At 35.2% G+C, this 26,109-nt stretch overlaps 3 protein-coding genes across 10 annotated transcripts; all 3 read right to left on the bottom strand.

Moving 5' to 3' along the window:
• Positions 1-1,833: 1,833 nt before the first annotated feature.
• On the bottom strand, positions 1,834-2,736 carry LOC116200501 (protein FAR1-RELATED SEQUENCE 5-like). The gene is made up of 2 exons (XM_031531350.1): positions 1,978-2,736; positions 1,834-1,839 (listed from the first exon to the last, which is right to left on the bottom strand). The coding sequence occupies exons 1-2, from the start codon at positions 2,734-2,736 to the stop codon at positions 1,834-1,836; spliced, it is 765 nt and encodes a 254-aa protein (XP_031387210.1).
• Positions 2,737-7,263: 4,527 nt separating this feature from the next.
• Positions 7,264-10,818, bottom strand: LOC116198853 (protein DETOXIFICATION 16-like). Its single transcript, XM_031529104.1, has 8 exons — positions 10,265-10,818; positions 9,202-9,746; positions 9,007-9,093; positions 8,841-8,897; positions 8,400-8,638; positions 7,967-8,085; positions 7,767-7,853; positions 7,264-7,691 (listed from the first exon to the last, which is right to left on the bottom strand). The coding sequence occupies exons 1-8, from the start codon at positions 10,742-10,744 to the stop codon at positions 7,641-7,643; spliced, it is 1,665 nt and encodes a 554-aa protein (XP_031384964.1). The 5' UTR covers positions 10,745-10,818; the 3' UTR covers positions 7,264-7,640.
• Positions 10,819-16,690: 5,872 nt separating this feature from the next.
• On the bottom strand, positions 16,691-18,033 carry LOC116199284. 8 transcript variants are annotated; one of them, XM_031529590.1, is made up of 3 exons: positions 17,755-18,033; positions 17,508-17,631; positions 16,691-17,343 (listed from the first exon to the last, which is right to left on the bottom strand). In XM_031529590.1, exons 1-3 carry the CDS (start codon positions 17,833-17,835, stop codon positions 17,318-17,320), a joined length of 231 nt encoding a protein of 76 aa, XP_031385450.1. In that variant the 5' UTR covers positions 17,836-18,033; the 3' UTR covers positions 16,691-17,317. The 8 variants fall into 8 exon arrangements, with proteins under 8 accessions (XP_031385450.1, XP_031385448.1, XP_031385447.1 ...); XM_031529588.1 differs by having other exon boundaries at positions 16,691-17,098; XM_031529587.1 differs by having other exon boundaries at positions 17,527-17,631.
• Positions 18,034-26,109: the final 8,076 nt, after the last annotated feature.

The raw sequence follows: 26,109 nt of genomic DNA, 5'->3' as shown, positions 1-26,109 counted from the left end.
TATCGTCGGATGGAGCGGTAAACGCATATGCCCAAGAGATGCGCCTACAAACATTATTAATCTGTTGGAAATTTATCCTTTTCTTACTTGTTCAGCCGATCATTTGTCAGAGACTCAGAGATTGAGCGATGCAAAATCTCAGAAAAAAGAAAAATGAAAGAAAGAAAGAAAGAAAGATTGATTGATTTTGTGAGTGAGTTATCTCATTATCAGGAATAAACAAGACGTATCAACAATAATGATTAATCTCAGTTGATGATGGACTCAGGGTACCTCGTAGTTCCACAGGAAAAATAAAGAGCGGCAAATGACAGTAGCTTTGGCGCCGTACTCATTGAGTGCTCATCACCTTCTTCCTGTGAGCTTGCTCGCGAGGGGAAAGAGATGACTGCTACTTGACGTCCATAAATCTCTTGCAGCCAGTCTACCGTCAGTGGGAGGGACTCCTAACCAAGACACGTTAATGAAATAGTTAGGGAGTTAAGAGGCGATGGACCTCGAAAAAAGCTCGGTTTATTGGAAGAGAGGGGGGAACCGGGAAGAAGGTATTGGCAATAATCGGTTTTGTTAAGGGAATTGAAAGTATGTCCATACAACAATGACTGACTCATATTTTCTCTACTTTTTAGCTTATTTCTTTTCAACTTGGGTGCGGTGGTTAACTGCATGGCATCTTACCTTTCAGAGGGGGGGAATTATGTACCCAACCCACCATCATCTCTAGGGGCTGGGTCTTCGGTCAAGGTGGCTAGACCCGAGCCTCCATGACCGTAGTTGGCTCGAGGTGAAACGCCTGAGTTGATACGATTTGCTGATGTTGAGCTATGGTTTTGATTGATTGGGGTAGAAAGGGGTTTCTGATGCTGCTGCTTTTTTATTTAGTAAGTGAAATCTCCCAAGGCGTGCAGGAGTCCCAATTTTCTAATGGTAGTACCGGTTAAGCTGTGTAATTGGGACTGAGAAAGGTTCAAGGGAAGGATTGACTATGGACTGGTTTGGTTGAGTTCAGGATAATTTTTTAGTCTTGCTCCAATGGATGGATCATACATTTCATATTTGTTGAATTCTTTCATCTGACGAAGATGAAGTATTGCTAGGATGGTTTTTTGGTCCTTCGTCAATGGACATCCCCCTATACCATTAATTACCTTGCCATTATTGTTCCTGTCAATCACTCCTAATCCAGTGTAGCCATTATTGTTCCCGTATAAATTAATGACAGCTTGATCTTTACATTTTTAATGAGGAGGCTTCTGCCATTGCTTGGGAGCACTATTCTTCCCCTTTTGCATCTGCTGAGGATATTGTTACTTGGATAACTTCAATGTTCTGTTATAAGTTGCTGTTGATGTTAGAATTCTATCATTAATTCAAAGTTCTTCCTTCTTCTTTTTATCCCGTTTTGCAGACAAATGAATGTTGTGCCCCAAAGGACATGGCACCATGAGAAATTTTATGAATTAAAAAATGATGTTAGTCTGGGATTTTACAATCTCAAGCACATGGCACCCGCAGGAAAAAGAAAGAGAGAGAGTTTCATGGCTCATGTTGCTATGTGGGACAGAAATGTTGCACATAGGAACATAGGAATAGCCCAGCAATCAACCAAAAGTCTCTTGGTCCCCTGTATCCAGGCCTCCAACAGACATATTTGAAAAATTAAGCGTTGAAGCTAATGATCCCTGAAAATGATTTGTGGCTCAATTTAGAAAAGTAATTGTCAATAACTACAATTCAAAATAAGTGATAGAATTTTTTATTTATTACTGTTGTTTGTGGAACTTGAAAATATTGATGTGGAATGGCTTGATTTGTCGGAATATTTTGCCGTGTCTAAACCTGGAAAATCAAAAGAATATACTTACGAGCAAAAAGATTATGAAAAAAACCAATCAAACCAGACATAGATTAACATGGTTGATTGGTTTTTTTCGTAATCTCCTCCAACTCTTTCAATCTTCTTCTGGCAATGCTCACAGTAGCAACGTCTTTTGCACAAAGGCTCATCACACTGAAGGGTAGTCGCATTAGATCCTTTGAATGCAGTGTCAGTGGTGATACTGTATCTTTAGAGCTTGAACCATAGTAGTCACCAATGGAAACTCCTCTCGCATTTTTTCTCCATCTTTGCAAAACATATTGATTTGGAATGTTACTGAGGTTAACATGGTTGTTCATGACACATAGTGCATGTCGGCACAACCAACCTTTTGACTCGAAGAATTTACATGTGCAAGCAATTGTCAGCTCATTAACATTGAAATGAACCGTGTGTTGCCTTTGCCCAAACTCCTGAACCATAACAAAAGTACAAGCTGCATCCTCAACATGTGTATTAGCAACACGCCATTCCATAACAGCGAGGAACTCCTCTTGAAACTTTCTGAAACTGTGTATAGTGTACACCTCAGATGCATGTTTGATAATCCCTGTGTTCACAATTCGCCGAGGTCTACCGCTAACGCACTCAAAATCATCCATAGCCTGCGCTTCACGCATCTTCTCAGCTCGCTTCTCATAGTGGTTCACAAACTCTGTCAATGTCATTGTGCCACAAGACATCTGCTTGAAAACCTTGTTTGTGCTCTCACTTCGTTGAGTAGATCTAATCCCAGCTGAGAATATATCACGATTAAAAGCTGGACCCCACTTATCCCTCAGTGAGTACAAGTTGCTCAACCACTTATTCTCGGCAAGATCCCATTCCTCGTACAATTCTCTCCAACAACACTCCATCGTCAGTTTCACAATCATGCAGAAAATTTATTGAACTTATCTTTGAAGCTCCGCTTTCCTAGCAGAAGAGATATATGTAGTGTGGCATTTTTTGAAATATGCCAGACACATAATCGATGAATTGTTTCAGGAAAAACTTGAAGAATAGCTTTCGCCATTGCACCATCTTGATCTGTAAAGATAGTTTTTGGTGCCTTGTTCCCCATAGCTTCTTGAAATGTTTTAAACAACCAAACAAATGAAGGGATCGCTTCATCAGTCAAGAATGCACACCCGAATAGCACATTTTTCCAATGACTAATTACTCTAATGAACGGGGCGCAAATCATATTGTACTTATTGGTGCGATAAGTAGTGTCAAAAACTACTACATCTCCAAAGCATTCATAATCAAGCCCCAAAGTTCCATCATGCCAAAAAGAGGTATAGTCATTCTATTAACACCATCAACTTGAAACGAATAGAATACATCCCTTCCACTAGACTGCACCAACTGTGAATGGTTCAACAGACTTTGAAAATCTCCTGCACTAATCAAATCTGATTTTTTTGCCTGAAAGAAATTTTGGCAATCACGTAATGTGAATCCAACACTTCCCATAACCCCTGCCCCTTTCATCATATCCGAGTAGGCCTTTGTTGGTCCAATACCATAATCTACTATACTTTGATGCTCCCCTTGGTCTCTGTAATCTTCCGAGATGATCTCATGAAATGTCTCTGACTCTCGTGAATAAGAGCATGATTATGTATATCATCAAATTCAATCACTTCCCAAACACCTCCTTTTATCGTTCTCACAACTTTCCTTTCTTCATGTGGAGAAACCTCGTTAGAACCCTCACAACAACAGAGAAATGTACACCTTCTTAGTTCCTTCTCTCGACTAATATTTATGCCCCTTCCGAATTCCAAATCCTCTGTTAAACGCATATGCATTATACGAACTGTAAGCATCTTTTTCATCAGAAAATACCATACCAACTCAAAGCTGAAAATCTTTATCTATCACACGTAGACCTCCATCTTGTGGATCCTCTGCAGTTTTCAGAATTGTTGAAACTAATTAACCACATAAGAAGCATTATTTAGTAAGCAATTCATAATTTAGAAAGAATAAATTTTTATACCTGTACTATTGATTTGAATATGTTCCTCTTCTCCTCTGTTATCCTCCATGTAAATAATAGCCAATGTCTATCTTGTCTATAACAGAGATCAATTTATTAGACCATTATAAATATCAAAAGCAAGTAAAGACAGCGTATCATAAAATTCATCCCGAACTCAACCAAACCAGTCCATAGTCAATCCTTTCCTTAAACTTTTCTCAGTCCCATTTACACGACTTAACCAATACCGCGATTAGAAAGTTGGGACTCATGCATCCCTTGAGGCATTTCACTTGTGTTAGATAAAATCTACAGGTCTACTTTGGACTCGGACCCATTCGTAACCCAAAAGCTTAAGCCAATGGGTTGCTAGACCATTATCTCTTATAAAGGAGAGAAACCGGCCCAACAATTCCCCCCCTTCTCGACTATATGGAGGACTTCGAGCCGGGCTTTCACTTCCGGACTCGGATACCAATTGTTAGGCCCATCACTAGCCACGAGTTCCACACTCGAGCCTTGGCGTGGTGTGGGTTTCCACGTATAGCGTGTGCACTTCCCCAGAATCGTTACCTTGGGCTCTGATACCACTTGTTAGAAAAAATCCACAGGTCTACTTTGGACTCGGGCCCATCCGTAACCCAAAAGCTTAAGCCAATGGGTTGTTAGACCATTATCTCTTATAAACCTATGGATTTCCTCTCAACTTTTCCATGTGGGATTACTTCCAACACCCGCACTCACCATTCTCCATATAGGAGAGAAACCGGCCCAACAACTTGCTGAATAAGAAAGTACCAACATAACACTAACTACCCCCAATCAATCAAAATCGCAGCTAAACATCATCAAATCGTATCAACTCAAGGCCAATGGGGTCGTGGAGGCTCGGGTCCAGCCACCATTACCGAAGACTGAGTCTCCAGAGATGGCAAAGTCCTTTTCTTTCTTTCTTTCTTTCTTTCTTTCTTTCTTTTTCCTTTTTTTTTTTTTCTTTCGGGGGATGAAAAGTAAACAAGCCCAAAAAACTTCTCTTTCTTACTTTACACGCGTCACTTATTGGTGAAGTTTTATATAATTATTTGACTGTATATTACTTATTGAATATTTTCTCGAAAAGAAACCAAGGTCACAATGTGAATGTTTACGGGCCCTTTTCTACTTGATAAGAAGAACAAGCCCTTGTTGAAGTTTTAGTCAGAACTTCGTTTAAGACTAACCAACAAGCCTATAATACAGTGTAAACTAGGGTTCAATCCCGTGCATTGCACGAGTTTGTATTCATATATTTATATTTTGTACGAATAGTAATTATCACAGTTTAATATATTAATTTACCTATTATTATTATTATTATTATTGAAAATAAAAGTCCTCAACAATCAATTTTCAAATGAGTTGCATAAATACTTTTGAATAGTTCAATTATAATTTCATAATCAACATTCTTATTATGTCTTGTAAATTTATTTAATTTCTTTCACAATTTTAGTTTGAATCATATATAATTATATTATCTTATATATTTTTATTATTTTTATATTATTTTCAAATTTATGAAATCTTCTTTCTGGATAAAGATTGTTATTATTTTATATAATATTATTTTTTCAATTTATATAATCTTCCTTTGTGGGTAAGGATTGTTATTGTTCTATATAATGAGACATTATATATATATTTTTAGGGGAAATTACGCCATATATCTCGTGGTTGAATTGTTTTTTCAAATCTATCATATGCTTTAAAAATTATCCAATATATCCCATGGTTTACATTTTCTCCAAATTTATCATGCCGTTACATCTCCATCAATGCTTAACGGTCTTGCCACTGGGACCCTTTTATCTGGGATAGATTCGAGAAAAAAATTTAAACTATGAAATAGATTTGAAAAAAATTTAAAATCATGTGATAGATTTGAGAAAAAAAATTAAAACCGTGGAATGGATTTGGAGCCTGCTAACGTTTCATGAACTGAAAATATAATGCCATGATAGATTTGAAGAAAAATGTAAATCATGGGATATATTGGACAATTTTTAAAGCATATGATAGATTTGAAAGAACGGTTAAACCATGGGATATATGGGGTAAAAACCCTCATTTTTTTATACATACTTCTTATATATTTCTTACTATTTTAGAATTTATTAAAGGTAATCATTTCTATGGTTCATGATTCCTATTTTTATCACTTTAAATTTTATTTTTCAATATCCTCGTACATACACATGTTTAGTTTTTATGATAAATTATACATACGCTTCATTAATTTTCATAAGAATATCAAAATTTTATATCAATTTTTGTAAGTTAGGCTCAATTTGTAATGTCACGTTAAGTTAATTGTTTATATGCATTTATCTCTTATATATAATTAAGAAATTACAACAAAAATGTTCTCTTAATTGTATTTAGTAAGAGATTTAGGTATATTTAATTGCATTTATTAAATATTTTTAATTATTATTCTTTATTTTTAATTATTTTTCCATATCCTTTTAGTTTTCTTTTAATTATTATATATAGTGAGTGGGAGATTCAGATACGTTAATTTTATTCATGAAAAAAAAATTAATTATTATCTTTATTTTTAATTTTTTTCATATTTTTAAAATTTTCATTAAAGTATTTATTATGCATTTAAGTAAGTTTTAGTTATACATAGATAAGAAAATCAGTACATTAATTGCTGGTATATATATGATCTAATTCAATCTTTGGAATTTTCCAGTTATCAATTAATTCATCAAAAGTGATAGACGAGAGAAGAATTCTGCATTCGATGACGTCATCAACCCAGGGGGGACATACTGAGAATATGGTAATCTACGTAAATTGTACGTTATGAATCTCGTAAAAGAACCTACATTGATATACACGTACAGTACACAACCATTCCCCTTCAAACTCAGGAGGGTGCAGAGACACCATATGAAGTTTGTCAGTTAAACTCCGAAAACGCCTAGGAGGATGAGTCCAGGGGCGGAGCCAATGTGTTGGCACTGTCTATATAAATACTTTAACAAAGGCATATATATAATCCCGTTCATATATTATAAACTATGCCTTCGTTAAAGTATTTTCCCCCAGAGATATATACGTCTATTTTCGTTTTATATTTTGTCCTCTGAGACAATTTCTTGGCTTCGCCCTTGGATGAGTCTTTGAAAAGATATCAACGGGTTGTTCCTGCGAAAAGATGTAATGAAGACAAACCAAACCACTGAGAATATGCTGACGGATGAAGTAACAGTCGGTTTCAATATGCTTGGTCCACTCGTGAAAGACATCATTAAGAGTAATCTGCAGCGAACTTTGATTGTCACATTGAAGTGTTGTGGCTTCAGTTTAATGTGTAGGGTCACCAGCCCAATCAGTCTCAGTGAAGGCGTGCAACTGGAGGGAGGAGTCAAAAGAAAATCGCAAACCATGAAATAATGTGCCCTTCACATAACGACGGATATGAAAAACAGCTGCATAATGTGATGATTGCAAGGCTGCCATGAACTGACTGACAATATGCACCCCATAGGCAATGTCAGGTCAGGTGACGCATGGCTGAAGGACTAAATGAAAAGATCACGAATCATATCTATCTATTTAGGCAATTCGCTTAAAAACTGGTTTACTTTCATCTAAATAGACCAGCTGAAATGCAGCCATAATTGTTGAACGTTATACGTCTCACATGATACAGCGGGTATAGATGATCTCAATTGCTTTCAGCTCGAAGGGCTCCCATCTTGTAAGTCAGCGAATCCCCCCATAATAAATCCGAATCCGACATTAACTGTGACTGCTGCTATTCTGTTGGACGCTGTCTATTGCTTTCCTTGCCTGATAGAAAGAAGAAACAATGGCAGATCATGGAAACTGTAGTACTAAATAACAGCAGATAATGATAATACTTGCCTCTACGTCCCAATCCGTGCAGAAGTTTACTGTCACGAGTGCCACTACTTGTACAGCAAGTCCACATATTATCCCCATCCATAGACCCTGTTAAACAACATCCGATCATGATATACGACCCAGTGACTGATAACTTTATGTTCAAATGCCATATGACCAGAAAATTTACAGATGTGAGAGAAGGACAGCGAGATTCTCACCATGCCTCCTATATGTAACACGAATGCGAAAATCACAGCAGATGGAATAGCCACGATGTAATAAGCACCAAGGTTAATAAATGCACAGAGGTTTTGCCAGCCACATCCCCTAGCAGCCCCTGTAAAATATTCAGACCACTCATTTATCTGGTGTGCTTCGTCCCGTAAAAGGAGGGCATGCTTGTATTATCCAGGTCCAGTCGACCTGACCTTCTTACCAGAGTTGTCCTGTAACTTCAATTTCTGTTTATTTATTCAGTCTTTGTAATAACTTTTAAGTTCGATCTTAACATATCAAGCTCCAGACTTGACAAAGGAGTGGTAGAGCATGCTTGATACAGACAGTTGATTCATCTTCCTAAGTGGCAATTTTGTGGTAGGTGTTTGTCGGAATTATGCAACGCAGAGAACAAGCTTAGAGTAAATTTAGGACCTGAGAGGACGCACTGGAACCCGTCCAGGAAGACCGAAAGAGCAAGCAGTGGCATCATTTTGGCAACATATTTTATCACTTCTCCTTCGCTGCTGTATAATCTTCCCCAAACATGGCGAACCAAGATAGTAGTAACTCCGACTATCACACCTTCTGTGAGTGCAATGGAGACCATTACTAGTAATGCCAAGCGTGCTCCTTTGGCTCTCCCTGCTCCCAATTCATTTGAAACTCGTGTGCTGTTGGAAGACAGTATAAAGAAAAGCATTATTGAAAGGATCATATCAGATTGATTAATATTTCATCAGTCTTTCATAATTCTTGCAAATTAAACAGAAAAGGGGCAAAAGAGAAGGCCGTATGGTTTCTATTGCATTGTTGATTCTTCTGGAAAGTACAGAATAAATTCTTGATACGATAAGTGTGGTTTTCGTTTGAAACCTGATAGCACCTCCGAGGCCAACAGAGATCATGTAAACCATCCAGCAAGTATTGAGACTGCAAACAGATGAACCTCAAGATTATGATTTCAATAAAGGTTTTTTTATTCGCCCCTAATGATATAAATCAGCAATTATGATCATACATAGGGAGGAATCATATGCACCTTATCGATAACACCGATGTCTGAAGTTTCGGATTTGGGAGGAGACCCGAAAGCAGAACTACCATCTCAAAGGACCAATACTCGAAGCTGCAATTACATTTATGCCCACAAAAAACTTTCAATCTAATGTACTTATGACTAACACATCAATTGGAATTGTTGTCATTATTGTTTATACAACATAGTAACACCTACCAAATCATAATAGCAGAAGGAACGGCAAGCTTGATGAAGCTAAGAATGTCTTGCAAGGCCTCCCTCGAGAACCCGGTCCACGTCTTCGAGCAAGCTGGGGAGAACTTCACATAGCCCGTCAGCAGGCCCACATTGACCCAATATGATGCAGAGTTGGCAAGGGCGGCCCCACTGCTACCGAGTCCGCACTGGAACACTAGGACCCAGCACACGAGCACGTGCAGGCAGGCTGTGACAGCAGAGCTGACCATCATTGGCAGCACATCATTTTGAGCCATGAGGAACCTATCGAGACACTGAAGGAGGCTATAGGCGAACAGGCTGGGGACCATCCAATGGTTAAAGGTCCCTGCCTCTGCTGATATTTCTGGGTCTTGGCCAAGGGAGACGAGAATCTGGCGAGTCGAGAGGCAGAGGAGGGAGAGCGGAATGCTGAGGAGGAAAAGGACGAGCATCGCCCTCTGCGTGTGGATTCCGAGCATGTGGTACTGTTTGGCCCCAAAGGCTTGCCCACAAAGAGTCTCCAATGCACTACCCATTCCAAGCTATATACAGAAAACAAAGACAGCATTTCTTTCTGAGAAAATAGAGTAAGGAAAAGCTCACACAAAGAAATGATTGTGTTCTAAAAAGTGTTACAATATAAAGCAGGGCAATGGGTGGTTCAGTTAATTTAGTCGTAGGATTAATGGATTGCTTCATGCCAAACCACGTCCTAATTGTGTTAGCATAGGCCGATAAAGAATTTTCAAATCTATGTCTGTCATTTATTATGTTTAAGAAAATATAAAAACCGATTTATAGTCATTGTAATATGGACTAGCTCAGATTTGTTCTTCCATATCACTCTGCTCGCTGTTTCTTTCTGCCATTACTGGTTTTACAGTGCTCCCAACAGCTTGCCCTCATGTGATTAATTAGCATGGATGTTGTTAAGTAATGGATAAGGATTGTACAGGTCACATTTCACAAGGCGGATCTGGATTTATATATTTTAACCACAGCTTGTAGAACGTAGAAAAAATGAGAGAATCACATCAAAACGGATGATTCCATCACTCACCAGGACACTGAAGCCGGTGACGGAGGCAAAGGAGGTGGCCATCGAAGCCCCGGAAAGAGGGAGCTCACCGAGGTGGCCGACGTACATGAGGGAGATAACCTGCAGACAATACTGCAGCAAGCTCACTCCTACCAAAGGCCCAGCAAGCCCCAGCTGCTTCTTTGCTTCATCAGTTATCTCTTCCTTTCTTCTTCTCTGATCCCGAGTACTTATTGGTGATGACGATGATACGGCGGAGGAGGTGGGTGAGTTCAGTCTCCCAGTCTCCTCTGCATTCAGCAAAGCCGATTCGAGATCGTCCTCAGCTCCTCCTTCCGGCGATCCCCCCATTCTTCTGGTTATGAAACTTAAGTCAACGTGGATTTGTTCTTGGTGGAGTGAAGACTGGAGACGGAAGCTCTTGTATAGTAAATAAATGCAAATAATTTGTAAGATGACAAACAATTTGCTCTTTCCCAACGCCAAACAGCATGGCTTCATGTACAAGAGATTTAGTTTATAGGAAGATATGTGGACATCATCATCATAACATAATCATATCGTAACTTCATATAATCTCATCTCATAAAATAAACTACAGCTCGTCCATGGAAACAGTCAGAGAACAATGTGTCCCACTTTTCTCTTTTTCCATTTCTAACTATCTAACCAAAAATAAACTAAACCTCATCCATGAAAACAGCAAGAAGACATGTGTCCCAATTTTTTCTTTTCAATTTCTAACCTTTTCTTTCTTTATTTCTTAAATTTACCTATAAACTTTGATTATTTTTCATTTTTGTCCTATTTTTTATTTATTTCTTTTGTATCTTGTATCCTGCAAAAGAATTTTAAAATTAACATGTCTTATTCATATCTACAATTAACTATAATAGGCCACAATCTACAAAAGTAGAGTAGAGTATCATTTTTTCGGTAACTAAGTAGAGAATCATTTTAATATTCACGTGCATTTTTTCTCAAAATGATACCATCCGAAACTTTTGTTTTTATAAATTTTGTAGATAAATTTGGCGCTATTAGAGAGTTAAAGTATTTCTTAATTGTTATTTAAAATAAAATATCTATAATTTTTAAATAGAAGACCCAACGATGAAAATTAACTTTGATGTTAGTCATTATTGACAATTTTCATATATTGTGATCGTTTTTATTTTTCTTTTTACTTAACAGAATGATAATTGACATTATAAAAGTGCAATGTAACTAAAAATTGATACTTAAAAAGTGCTAACTTTAATTGGGAGAGTTTTACCCTCATGGGCAAACTCGACTCGAACTGGAGTAGTCGGGTGGTGGACTTCCGAATATCAGGCATACACTTGAAAAATATGCTTAATTTTAATTGGTTTCAACAATAAGTATTATAATAAAACTAATGCCAAGTAATAGTCAAAACGTCAAATTAAGTAACAAATTATATTAAATATAGTATAGATGTATATGAAGTTCAACATTTTCCTTAAAAGAATGACAAGAAACATTTAAGAGCAATTGTTTATTAATTAGAATACTTTCATTTTTTATAGTTCATTACAAAGAGAAAGGAAAATCCCATCCGAGCCGCAACGCAGTGCAGGTGCGCATGCTAGTCCATAGAAAAACACAGTTTATGTGGACGGCTCCAAATCCAGCTCCGGCTTCTATGTTTCCATACACACATATAAATGATTCAAGCTATATATTTAATTTTCAATTTGAGTAAACATAATTATTAATATGAGTCAAAGTGATTCGCCTTTTACGCTAGGCTCATAAGCCTCCCTTATAATTGAAAAAAAGTTATTCATTTTTATTTTGTGTGTTTAAATTGACATAAAAGAAATTATAGAGGGCAAAGTGACTTTGAACTCAAATTTTAGGAGTCAAAGTGGTTCATTCTTTTTTTTTTTCCGGTTACAAAGTGGTTCATTCTTAGAATCTTAATTGACGCAAAGAAAACTTTAGTGAGCAAAGTAATATTGAAATCAAAAGTGAGTAAAGTGTCCTTTTACCTAAAAAGAAATACAAGCCACAAATCATATGAGTTCATGATCATGTCAATAAGACTGTATGTTTTTTTGCTGAAAAATAAAACTGTAATAATATAATAATATGCTAAGCAAGGTTAATATGTCTTTATGAATATATTATAATATATCAGTGCATTATATTAATGGTAAATATATATGCAATACTTAGACGAAACACAATATTTCCATTTTAAAGTAAAGATATCAGAAAACGATATTGAAGAAAATGCACAATATCTTCCGCTCCGTCTTGCTCAACCGGAAAAAAAAGAGAGAAAGAAAATGTACAATATCAATTTTTTTATATTTAAACTTAATATTTGTAATGAGTCTAAATAATGTATTTACGATTATATAAATAAATAATGGACATTAAATAAGAGAATGAATTGCAAACTATGTACAATCCCGTGTGTTGTGCCGGTGTGTAAGGGCATCAACTGAATTGTAATATCATCAATATTTATCAAACTTAAATTTATCAAGAAAACTTTTTTACTTTTAAGAAAACTTCATTTTATTCATGATTGCTTGAATCAAAACAAAAAAAGCTCAAAGAATTTAAAGAAGCGAGAATTATCAAAATGGAGTTCCCACATTGCGCCACTCAGAATTTAAGTATGATAACTATTAACTGATTAATCGATTGACTTTGAGAAAAACTCTAAATATAATTTATCATATTATATTTTGAGAGTCATGTTTCTTAATATATATATATATATATATGTAAGCAATGTAATATTTTAAAGTAAAAGAAAACTGATTGTGAATATATTCTACTTGTGAACACTTGTTTCTTGGATCTTAGATTAATATATAAAATATATATATATATATATTTTTTCCACAATTCAAAGAAAATCCAAATTTTGTTTAATGTGGAATTACATATTTCTCAGAATTCTTTCTTTTTTTTTTGTACCTTCTGGTTTATTTATTCTAAGTTCATAAGTTAATTTAATTTTGTGTAGGCCTCGATCTTGCATAATCGACAATCAAGAAATTAGTGCGAGTGGTATGATCGGGGACGCGAGGAGGAAGTTGGGCAGCTGTTTTATCTCGAAGTACTTTAAGTACCCGACCACCCCCCCCCAACCCAACTCGAAATCAGAAGTACCAGTAAATAATGGTGCTTAGTATACCCTCCTCCCTCTTCATCCTACTTGACAGTAAACTCCAAAAGATGAAAGTTCATACAAGCGACGACGACGAGAATGAAGCCCACTAAGGCCAAATACGTACCTCTCCATCTATGTTTTGTACCATGCATCAATCAAGTGCGAATCATGATTAATCATAACGTTCAGTTGGTTTTTATCTCATTCCTTCATAATTCCCAGTTCTCACAATAACCATACTAATCTTCATATGGTATGTGTTATAACAGTCCCACCTAGCCCAGTGCGTTGCTTGGAAAAGGATGTAACCAGCATTAAGCATTGCATTGGACATTGAAAGATCCGGGGAGCAAACCGGGGTGCAAACCAGAGACCAGAAACATTACATGTACAAGATAACATATATATTACTCTTCCGACTGAAAATAGCGCATATGAGCTCTCTGAGTAGCTGCAAATTTACCACAAGAGTGTTCAAACTCGCTAATTTTTCCAGAATGAATGCGGAGTGAAGAGATATGGGTGTTACATCAAGGAGTAGAATATTGACGCTGGATTGAAGCAAAACAATCACAGCCCGAATAGATGTCTCTAGGTCCTTCAACATAGTGAGGGACAGCATGTTTCAGATTCATCCCTCATTATTTTGGACTGATTGAACACTTGCTCATGCCTTCTACCGTTAGGACTCAATAAACTACAACACCTCAAAAATTAAGCTTGTAAAACATTTGACGACTTCTTTGGAAATTTCATTCGTGATGATTATTTGTAACTGCATCACATTGTACTGCTAATCGAATTATCGAGGAGCGGAGCTACAGTGGAGTAGACTATCTGTTTAAGCCACATTAACCCCAGACGCAATCATGATTGTTGAAAACACAACAAACCATATGTAAACTCTTTGTTTAAGCCATCATCCTATTGGAGCCACACGGAAATATTGAGTATCTCCGAGAGGTCACCACTAAGGCAAGAAAATCGAACTTGCACATTTAAATGTAACTACATTAAGCATGTTCGTCTCTGTAAGCTCCAACACGCACATGTCCCCTTTACTTGTAGATCGTTTTGTCCTTCAATAACTTGGACCAGCCTGCACCAAGGACCGCCTGATTTCTGTTCAAGTAGATAAACAGATTCATGCGCTATGTTTCTACCCAAGTGCTCAAGTTTCATCTTACGGAGTTTATTCTCTAAGTTGCCGAGGAAGCGTGCAGAAAACCACTGCATAATCATTATAACTGACACTCAATAAAATGGCAAAGAATTTTAGACGCAAGGGTAAGGAAAACGAGTAAATTTCAGGTGTGATACAGAAATTCATGATATGTTTGCACTTGCCGATGGACAATAAAATGGCAAAGAATTTTAGACGCAAGGGTAAGGAAAACGAGTAATTTTCAGGTCTGATGCTGAAATTCATGATATGTTTGCACTTGCGGATGGACATATTTTATTATTAAGCCAAATGGAATAATTGCTAGGGGAATTACTATTATTATTATTATTATTATTATTGATGCTGTTGTTGTTGTTATTATTGTTATTATTATTACTGTTATTATTATTATTATTAAACTCGATAGGATAATTGCTAGAATATTATGATAAAGCCAAATGGAATCATTGCTGAACTTTTTAAATAGGATAATATTCAATACTCGAATCATTTGAACTTTTAAATAGATTTTGTATGGTACCATACATGATAGTCCTTAATTGCTGGATGGAGTTTGCATTGCTTAGTAGGGGGCATGTCAAAATAATGCAATGATGGGCAGTAGGCCCTAGCCACTGATAAATTTGTTTTTTCGAAATCCTGCTTCCTAAGCAAACAAAAAAAAAATCAAGTAGGATGGAGCCGGCCTTACTTAGTAGAGTGCAGGTCCATCTAATCCACCAGTGGGAAGTCACTCTAGTATCCCAACTATTAATAAAAATTTTCCTAGCTCCTATTTCCCACATAAATAAAAAGAGAAAATTCAAATAAATCGGTATGATTTTTATTTAATTATGTGATGCATTATTGTACTTCGTTTTAGCGTAATGAAATTATAAGGGATTTATGCACTATATCCTATTCTAGGCCATTCTCATACTTTAGAAAATAAAAAGGGAATTCGACAAGCCAACCGGTCAGTTAACCGACGCTACTTCCAACCGTTAGATAAGATTGATGTGTCCCTTAATAACCAAAGCAAACTTCCAATTTACTTGAATTTCTTTTTTAATTACATGAGAAGTAGAAATTAAGAAAATACCCGCAGCTAGATTACTAGAGTTATTTCCCACCGTTGGATTAGATTGACTTACTGCTAGTAAGAAAGGCAAGGCTCCAACCAGCAATTGAGGACTATTAGCTACAGTACGATGTTATAGAATAGAAGTTTCCTGAACTAGATAGTAAATAATCTTTCATGGAGTACTTGTTGAAAGCCAACTCTAGATGTACTTTTAATTGCATGGCTAAATAGATCTTAAAAAAAAATTACCTGGCTAAATGTTACGACCCAAATCCGAGCATGACTTACTGTATCCAATGATGACATTATCACAAAATACGAAACCATTTAAATTTTCCAATAATTCGAGCACTGAATGTCGAAAAAACCAACATAAATCATTTTTTTTATTTCAAGTAAAACTAGTTGTAAAATGCACTTAGAAGTAAATATCACATCATAGAAAGGGATCAATATTTTTGAAATAATTATAGGAGCAAAAAGTTTATTATTATGTGAAAAAAATATTAAAAAAATGGTAGATTTGGGAATAAATTAAAAGTTTGTGATTTTATGAAAACAAAAAGAAATGACAGCTCATATTCTGTTTGCTACGTCGGCACCGTTAAAGGCCACATCAATAAACTTAATAGAACAATAGACGTTTTGGCAAAAGTGAGAACGGAGCGAAATTTTGTGAATTTACAAGTTAAAAAAAAGAATAAAATAAAATTGGTAGATGTACGAATTTAAGGAAAGTATGTATATTTTTAGGCTATTAACACTTAAATAAACTGGAGAAAATTTTTGTAGGCAATTCCATCCAATTCCATCAAATAGCTTTCTACAACTCGAGGTGCAGTTTCATCATATATGGAGAATCAATGATTTATTAGCAGCTCATTGGATAGGTTGATCGGTCATGTTTTTCAAAGCTGATTTCTTCCAGCATATTCATACCCATACATCATCCATGAACAAAACAAAATTTATCTATTTTTTGAGTCCTCTACTGATAAGAACTTTTGTTTTTGGATAGAATCTTCAAGTGGAAGTTCCACTAAGGAGAGTGAAGAGCAGGGAAAGGCATTGCTCATGTAAATAACATAATGCACAAGAAATAAACATGGACTATCTGTAATTAACCATAGCAGATTTTATATACATTCTCAAAGCTGTTAAGTGAGCATAACAATCTGAACTTTACACCTAAGGGGATGCTTGATCTAGCACTTAGTCAGATCAAAGATAACGATGTGGAATGTTTTGCTCCCTTCCCACCTAAAACTGTTAAAGTATCCAGCAGCGACAAAGAAATATTTCACAAAATTCATCCAACCATCTCCTCGCCAAACATCCCCATTGTTCTTCTCCAATTCAATAGTCCAACTTTCACCACTTTGGATGTCAAGGAGTACCCGGTTGGTTAGGTCGTTCCTGCATCTCCCGATAAAAGCCCCTGGGATTGGCTGACTAGAAATTGAAATTTTGCATCAGCAAGTAGCACATAGTAGGGGAGCACACAAAACACGGAATGATGCAACTTTGTGGCACCATGCAATAAGCAGACCGAGTCTGCACAACGGCTAAAGCCTCAAATGGCTTCCTTAGTTGTGGAATAAGACAGAGCTGTGCTGTCTGGTAAGCTAAGCATGATGATTACTATACATTCGAGGAAGTTCAGCTAAGCCACTAACACTCCTGGTTTGAGCTGAGCCCTACGAAGCAAAGCAGAACCCAAAAAGAATGCTGTTCAGAAGTGACACAGAACAAACTCTTGGTCGAGACCTTTGAAAATAAACCCAACACGGAAGGCTCTCTTCTAGATGGGAAATAACATTCAATAGGTGGCAGATAACGGGAAAATACGGGGCAGACTTACAAGTTGCTAGGGGTTTCACCTGCTTGTAACATGTCGGACGAAGTTGCTGATCCCTTCCAGTTCCTGGAGAAGCCATTGGAGTTGGGGAATCACAAATTGCAATCACAGTGTGTTCCAACAATCCCTGCAGAGAGAACTGATGATATATTTGATATAAAAGAGTGAACATTCTCTCCCCAGAGACCCTCTTCCTCCATGTGGGTATGTTATGCTCCCCGGAGGGCATCCGATAAATATAAAGCAATACCTCAGCTTTTTCTTTTGTCCCCATGGCTGTACTGACCAACCGGGGAGCAAACGGCTGGCCGTATCCTTTGTCCGTGGACATGGGTCATGGATTTTTCTTCCCCAGAAGAGAGCTGACCACTTTAATAAGAGGGAGAGAGATATTGATCTGATTTGATGGAGAGATTTTGGCCGGTTCCAAATCTGCAGAAATGTACCATTTGATTTCCACTTTTAGCAAAGAGACCCCTGCGGAACTGAAGGTCTCAGACTCAGAGGCCTTTTACGCGTTAATCAAGCAAGGGAAAAGGGAATATTTCGTGATGATTGTGATAGAATATAAGTTTATCGTCTTGATTGTCGGATGTTAAAGTTTATCGACTTGGCTGCCGGCCCCACCCGTGTTACCGAAAAAAATTACTATGTCTCCGTAGGGAATTAATTCATGACACTAAAGGTTCAGCGAATATATATTATATGTTCATTCCGGACACATTCGATCCAATCTCAAGGCTATCATCGCCCATTTGGACCGGATGACTGTGGAGCGTTTTCTTAAGGGTCGAAAGAATCAATTTTGTCAAGCGGCCAAGAAACTTGACACTGCATAACCGAAATGCATCAATTTATGTGCTGGATAATTCTAGATCTCATATGGAGATAATGTATATATTTGTTAACATTATCGATCAATTGGATCACTCTTAGGTACATGAATCCGTATTTTTCCTTAGGTACATGAATCGGTAAGGCAAAAGGCTAGCTGTTTAACACAAGGCTTTGTGAAAAATGCAATTCTTAGTCGTTGTCACCAAATGATCATAAAATTCGGTGAAATCATATATTAGTGCAATTTCCTTAACCAGAGTCATTTTAAAAAAAAAGAATAAAACAATTACTTCAGTTATATATCCCAAAAGAATGAAACAGTTCAATTAACTATATTGCGGCCCCATGGCTATATATATACATATATATTATATAATAGTTACACGGAGAGGGAGAATTAACGTCGTTGATTCAGTCATCAAATCCTCAACTCCTCATGGCTTGATCTTTCACATACTCCTTGCTATTAACTAGATGCAAAGGCCCGCTCATGTATGGGCTAGAATTATATATTACAATAATTAATAAAATGTTATATATTCTCCCATTATAACCATTATTAAAATTATTTTTGTTTATTTTACATATACATAGCATTTTATGCATGCATACCTACTATATTGAGGTGTTAAGTGATCTCAGTGCTCAACCCACTGTAAGAACAGTAAGACATATCAATCATCTCCAATTCAAAGGGTCCCTCAAAGAATTTTTTTCATTCATACAACAAAGAAAAAAATAACAATTTAGCCAATAAAAACAAAAATATGAATAATATACTAAACTCCATGATTATGTTATTATATTTTCTCTAAAAAATTGAGAGTTCATGAGTTGTTCGAATAAAAATTTTGGTATGTACTTAATATCGAATCATCTTTCTCTAATCCATATAAATATAATCTACTCACTTTAAGATGGTGGGCGGTTTTATGAATCCCACATCTTTTTATTTTTTATTCCAGCTAGTTGATGAAGAACTTTTATACTCAAATTTCAGTTCATGTAAGAGACGGTAGAGCAAAAAAAAAAAGTTGTTTCTCCCCAACTTTACATTAAGCCCTTAGTAATAAAATTCAATCTATTATAAATGTAATTATAAATATATGACTTATGATTTTTCATGGATTCAAGTCTTTTCGACTTCTAAAATTAAGGAGACAACATGACAATGCGTTAAGTGTCACGTGTTTATTGGTGGTGACTTGAAAGGTCTCTCAATCAGAGACATGCTTTGTCTTATGTGGCGTATCTTGGGACGTCATTCCGACTTTTATTATTTTATATAGATATAAGACTTTCATTTATGAAATGGCTGACATTTATTAACCAATCACATTAATTAAACCATCAATACTCTAAAAAAATAAACATCACATTAATTATCTCATAATATTAATTTAGTCCATACATAATATAATAGAATTATTATCTAATGATCTATGAATAATTTTTAATAGAAATATATGATCAGGATATGCCAAAATTTCATTCATTGATTTTTGGTCACAAAATTTCAATTTAAGAATAAAAATTAGAAAGAATAAGTTTTGGTTAGATGACAAAAAAAAAGCACGTTTGAAATTAAAATATTCTTTAACATGTATATAACAATTTAATTAACAATATTAAAAAAAATCATCTTCGATAAATAATTAACCCATTATAATGTATTCCAAGAGTCAAAGCTAAAAAAATTAATTAAATGAAAGGTATGTTTCTCAATATAATTATGACTAAGTATATCAAATTAATCTTGAATTTAATTTATGAATCGATTCGTTTAATTTTTAGAGAAATAAAAAATCTTTTCGATTATACATTGACCAAATATAAAAATAAAATCATATTCGTGATATATTATATGGATAATCATATTCGTGATATTATATGGATAATCAGAACTTTTTTTATATGTGATTAGATGGTGCCAAGACTAACTAGCACCCTTCTTCAGAGGGTTGAATTTTGATTCCTGTTAACGGTTATAAAGATTTATCATTCCCGAGCAATAGCTATTGCACCTATTAAAGCAACTAAAAGTATTATCGAAATGAGTTCAAATGGAAGAAAAAAATCTGTTGATAAATGAATTCCAATTTGTTGACTAGTACTCATCAAATCTTGTTCTATCCACTGTGCTGATCGAGTCAGTGTTATCAAAATCAGATCGGAATCCGGCGCTTTGACCGGTCTGATTCTCTTGTGAACCCAAAGTGCACTGGATTCTCTATATTCCTTAAAATTGTCAAATTACTATGAATGGAGAAGGAATTGAACCTTAGACATTCAAGTTATTACTTCACCCACTGATCCATTGAGCTATCAACTTTTTGTGATGCACTTTTTACCATTCCTTTATAATTTATTTCAATGACCATCCTAATTGTCTATTCTAAATCATATTTTAATTGTTTTTCTTGGTAATATTGTAGTTATTGCATATTTAACAAATTATAATTATTTTTATTGGTAATATTATTATTTATTTAATTTTTAATTAAATGTGCGATCCGACCCATCAAACCCCCGGTTGAACCCATAAACCCATGAACTCATGCCTCGACCGATTCGATATCCGGTCCGGTTCTGATAACACTGAGAGCTAAGACATTTACGATTGGTCTTGAACAAAAAAAAATTATTTGATTTGAAGAAAATAATTTTCCTTAAAATAAAAAATTAAATGAGAATATCAACAAATGATATGAAAGGATAAACCGTTGCAAAGAAAGAAAATTAGAAATATAAATATAAATGTACGTTTTCAAGACAAATACTTTATTGAAAATGTTATTTGGATCATATGATGTATGCATGTAATAACAGACTATGTAAATTTATATTAGTTTAAATTGAAACTTTAATTTTAAAAGTGTTTTATTATGTCTAGAAGATTTAAAGTGAATTCTGAATATCCAAGTGTCTTTTATAATTGGTCTTGAACAAAAAAATTATTAATTTGATTTGATGAAAATAAGTTTCCTTAAAATAAAAAATTAAATAAGAATATCAATAAATGACATGAAAAGACAAACTGTTCTAGAGAAAGAAATTCAGAAATAAAATTATAAATGTAGGTTTTCTAGAAAAAATGCTTTAATGAAATGTTATGTAGATAATATGATGGACACATGTAGTAACAGACAATGTAAATTTATACTAGTTTAAATTGAAACTTCAAATTTTAAGAGTGTTCTATTATGTCTAGAAGATTTAAAGTGAACCCAGAATATCAAAGTGTCTTTTACAATTTCAATGTTAACAATATAAAGGCTTTTTTAGAAATCGTAAAGAATAAAAATATTAATTTTGGTTAAAATAATTTTACATGATTTTACTCTTCCTTTTGGTGAAACATATAAATTTAGTTATACTTTAATATAAATTAAGTACTTTGATAATTGGAAAAAAAATATTTTAGTATGAATGACTCATGAATTTAATGTATTCTATTAACATATAATTTACAAAATTATCTCAGTGTAAATTGTATAATAATAAACATATTATCTATTTTTATGACCAAATTAAATTAAATATTAAAATATACTAATTTTGTCATGAATAATAATATCAGTAACATGCGGGTGAAGTGGCTAATTATATGTTTGATTAATATTTTTTTTCCACTACATGCACCTACAGAGAAGAGATTTGTGCCTCAATCCTTCCTCACTCCTCTCACGCGTCTAGTATTTCCCGCATGTGTATATGTTCCTTTGCCTGAAAACCCAAGAGAATCAATCAGACCCAACTTGTTTTTGCGCCGCTCTCATGAGACGGAATCGGAAAGTCACATATAAACCACATTTATGATTGTCGGACACATATATCAGTACATCATATCATCCCAACGTCATTTTACTTCTAAAAAATATATTGGTACAAGGCACATCAGAATGATATGACACTCCGACGTTAGTAAGAATATCTTGTACTAAACTCAAAAATCCAAAGACTCGAAGGAAACAAGGTAGAAATGATTGAAGGAAACTACATTTTCGTCTAATACCACATTATAGATTTTTTTTTTTTTGCTTGGACTGCAATAGAAAATTTGTTATTTGGTTGGATAGATATTTTATTTCCTATCACTTATAACTCTAAATTATATTCAAAAGTAGAATTCAAAATGAAGCTTTAGTAGAGTGTAGGCAGTAATTCTTTACTCCCATATAAGTGCCTTTTTCTTCTTCAGCTATTATTACAAAATGGGAATTAGCTGGTGTGGTTTTAATAATTTAATATTTTATAATGGAAAGTAAGTAAAACAAATTCTAATGTAGCACCGATTTAGTTAGTCTTTTGAAATTAGTTTTTTGGTATATTTTCCAAATAAGTTACTTTTCTCATACAATAGTAATTTTAGCCAACAAAAAGAATGTCATTTTTTTTTTTGCGGATAAACGGGATTAGAGCCAACGAAGAATATCATTTTCAACAATAAATTTATTTGTGTTTAATTTTTGAGAAATCCAACGATGTTAAAAAATGCTCATGAGATATTGGAAATTAATTTATCAACCAAATTTTTTGTTAGTATGTACAGTTTATCTAAATAAGGAAACTTGAAATAACACTTCGCACAAAATTTACTAAAACATCTCATATTACCTATTATATTTTTTTCGCTAAATAATGTATAATAATATTAATAATTAGAGGTGTCTACAACTGGATTTAGGATCGAATATCCTTGAAACATACAAAGTGAAGGGAAATTTGACTTCGAGCCAAATTGGCCTAGGTCATGGGCAAGGATGTTATCTGATCTTGGAATCCAGGAGCAGATCCAATCTGAGAAACAATTAAGGATAGAGGTAATATCCGAAACTATACTCCTAATTTCCCACGGCGAGTTGTGTGGGTGCAAAATGGCATCTACAAGTAACAAGGCATCACAACGTAGCCAAATCTTCGGCTCTCTTCTTTCTGCCGCTATTGTAAGAGCAAGGAGTGCTGCTCGGGGCCTCTGCTTGGATGGGCTTGTCGTCCTATAAGATCTGGAACCATGATAAGATTGGAGGGCTATGTTGATGATGTAGGACTCCTGAGAGACATGAAATACTGGTGTTCCAAGATGCGTCCGTGCTGATGATGCTCCAGTCGAGTCCTATGGGTTCTTACGCAGGTTCAAGTTGCAGGGATGGTGAGCACCTTTCTTGCTTTTTCGAGTTGCGTCCTCTTCTGGAGTGCTCCATGTAACAGGATTTGATTCTTTTGATGGTGTTATGGAGGTCTCCAGGTTTCCCTGCATGCAAGACATCATTTAGTGAGTTCCACAATTGATATAAGATAATAGCAGCATATAAGGAAAAGCTTGTTTTATCAGAGATGTTTGCAAGTAATGTCATTGGTGGGCATGCAATGAAATTCATCAAATCTTTGATAGATGTACATGGGATGACATTTGAATGTATGTCCCAGGGTGATTCCCTCCATGCTGCACAATAAAAGATGCAATCTCTATAGAGATGATCAAGTTTATCGGAACTAGTTTGGCAAAGGGGACATGGGGTGTTCTCTTCGCTAAACCAGAGGTGGAGTTTGAAACGTTCATGGATTTTCATATTCCAAATGGCTTTCCATGCAATTCCGTTATTGTTTTGGAATCTGCCCTGCTGATCAATGAGATAAAAGGATTTGACTGAGTGCTTCCCTGTTATGTTCAATGCCCATTGTGCTCCGTCTTCGTAGTCTTCCTGGGGTAGATGGATTCTGAGGACTTTCACCATTGTGTTTTGCTCGAAGAGGTTTGTGAGTAGAGGGGCGTTCCATCTCTTCGGGTTGAAGAGCATTAGGTCGCGAACTTTTAGCTCCTGGCTAGGGGCTATATTTGAATTAGGGGGAGGCCTGCGATCGTGCGTACCTGGGATCCAAGGGTTGAGCCAAGCTGAGATGGATGAGCCATTTCCAACAGTGAAGCATGTACTTGCTTGGATTGTGTCTTTGCACCATTAAAGCTGTTTCCAGATTGGCGATGAGGATGAGCGATTGGATGAGTTTAAGAAATTACCGTACTTCGCCCTAACAGCTCTGCCAGCTAGGCTGTTGTTTGTTCTTGTTAGAGCCCAAGCTGTTTTGGAAAGCATTGCCTTGTTCGAATCCTCAGCCCTTCGAAAACCTAGGCCTCCTTTGGATTTTGGTTGGCATATGGTATCCCAATTTTTTAGGGCGTAGTAGCTTCCTTATTCCTTTGTTGTGCCCCACCAGAATTTTTTCGTCACTTTGTCAATATTGTTTATAGTGGATTTAGGAAGTCGGAATAGTGACATGGTGTAAATGGGGTATTGTTGATCACCTATTATATTAGTTGTTCTATTACACTTTTTCAGGAGAAAAATACCCTTTCGCCCCCTAAACCGTAGGCGCAGAGCTCATTTGCCCCCCAAACTATTTTTTGGGATCATTTGCCCTCTCAACTATGCTAAAGGGCAAATGTGCCCCTGCCGTTTCATTTACCATTCAATTGGATGGATCGATAAAAACTTTTGAAAAAATGGAAAAAAAAAAGCCTTGCACAGTCTGTTTCCGGGGGACTGAAGAGGAAGAAAGGGGTCATCCCCTATGTGGACATGCCTAGCCAGTCACCAGCCAATGCCGCGGGGTCACCTGCATAAGGGTTTTTTCTTTTCTTTTTTTTGTTTTTTGATTTTTTTTTTAAATTTTTTGCCCCGTCACATGTAGTGCACATGACTATTCTATTCATTTGAGGGGAAAAATGTTACTAAAAAATAGTTTAGGGGTACCCAGGCTCTGCGACTATAGTTTAGGGGTAAAAGGGTACTTTTTCCCTTTTTAACTGTTACTTTATATTTTATTTTCGTTAACTGTTGCTGTTTTAACTTATTTTTGAGTAATGTATCAACTCAAAGTTGTATATCATGACCTAATTATTATTTTGTGATTATTGAACAGATGGGATTTTCTATATAAAAGACGAAATTAATTTCATTGCAAAATGAAGGAAATTTCTCATTAGTCTCTCTCTCTCAATCTATATTTCTATATTCTATATATGTCTATATCTATCTCTATCTATATATATATTCTATATATATATATATATATATATATATTTATTTATTTATTTATTTATCTCTCTATATCTATATCTATAATTATAAGTTAAAGGAGAGTTCTAAGGGCAACTCCTTTGTGCTTGAGATATATCAATCAATTATTAGTTAGTTTAATTTTTTCTTTTTTTATCGAAAGTTTCCCATATTATTGTTCATCCTCATACAAGTCCGTCGAACTTCGGAACAAATATTTTTCACTTTCAAAATTTCCTCATAACTCCGGTAATATGGAAAAGGAACCTATTTAATATTTTACTCAACAAGTTCTTAAAGTTTTATACGAGCATCATCTACATTAAGTTGAATGCTCTCTTTCCATATTTTTTTTAAGTTTCTATCTAGTTTTAAAATTATTTTTAATTCACGAAACGTCATTAATCTTCAATTGCCATAATATAGTTCATATATCCGATAATTTGTATTATGGAGGAATATTACTGGAGAAGGAATAACTAAATATTTGCATATATAAGAGTTAAAATGATTTGAAATTTAATATAATTTAATAAGTTTGCAATATTATTTTATCATGAAATTAAACCGTAACAACACAAGAGATTTTTTTTTTCTAGTATTAAAGCTTAAGGAGAGTTCTAACTCTTTTAGCCCCATGTCAACTAAAGAAGAATTTTAGGAAGACTTTAAAAAAAAAAAAAAAAGTACAGCGAAGTTGCAAGAATCTG

This window comes from Punica granatum, chromosome 3, assembly GCF_007655135.1.
Source record: "Punica granatum isolate Tunisia-2019 chromosome 3, ASM765513v2, whole genome shotgun sequence".
In the NCBI taxonomy this organism is placed as follows: domain Eukaryota; kingdom Viridiplantae; phylum Streptophyta; class Magnoliopsida; order Myrtales; family Lythraceae; genus Punica; species Punica granatum.
The sequence above is the reverse complement of the archived record's forward strand: the minus strand, read 5'-3'. Positions and strand labels throughout refer to the sequence as shown.

Coding starts and splice junctions, on each gene's coding strand:
- LOC116198853 (XM_031529104.1), bottom strand. CDS start 10,744: ATGAAGCCATGCTGTTTGGCGTTGGGAAAGAGCAAATTGTTTGTCATC. Junction 8,898..9,006: donor ACATCGGTGTTATCGATAAG/GTGCATATGATT, acceptor ATCTGTTTGCAG/TCTCAATACTTGCTGGATGG. Junction 8,086..8,399: donor GTTCCAGTGCGTCCTCTCAG/GTCCTAAATTTA, acceptor AATATTTTACAG/GGGCTGCTAGGGGATGTGGC.
- LOC116200501 (XM_031531350.1), bottom strand. CDS start 2,736: ATGGAGTGTTGTTGGAGAGAATTGTACGAGGAATGGGATCTTGCCGAG.
- LOC116199284 (XM_031529582.1), bottom strand. CDS start 17,835: ATGTCCACGGACAAAGGATACGGCCAGCCGTTTGCTCCCCGGTTGGTC. Junction 17,344..17,526: donor GTCCGACATGTTACAAGCAG/GTGAAACCCCTA, acceptor TTTGCTTCGTAG/GGCTCAGCTCAAACCAGGAG.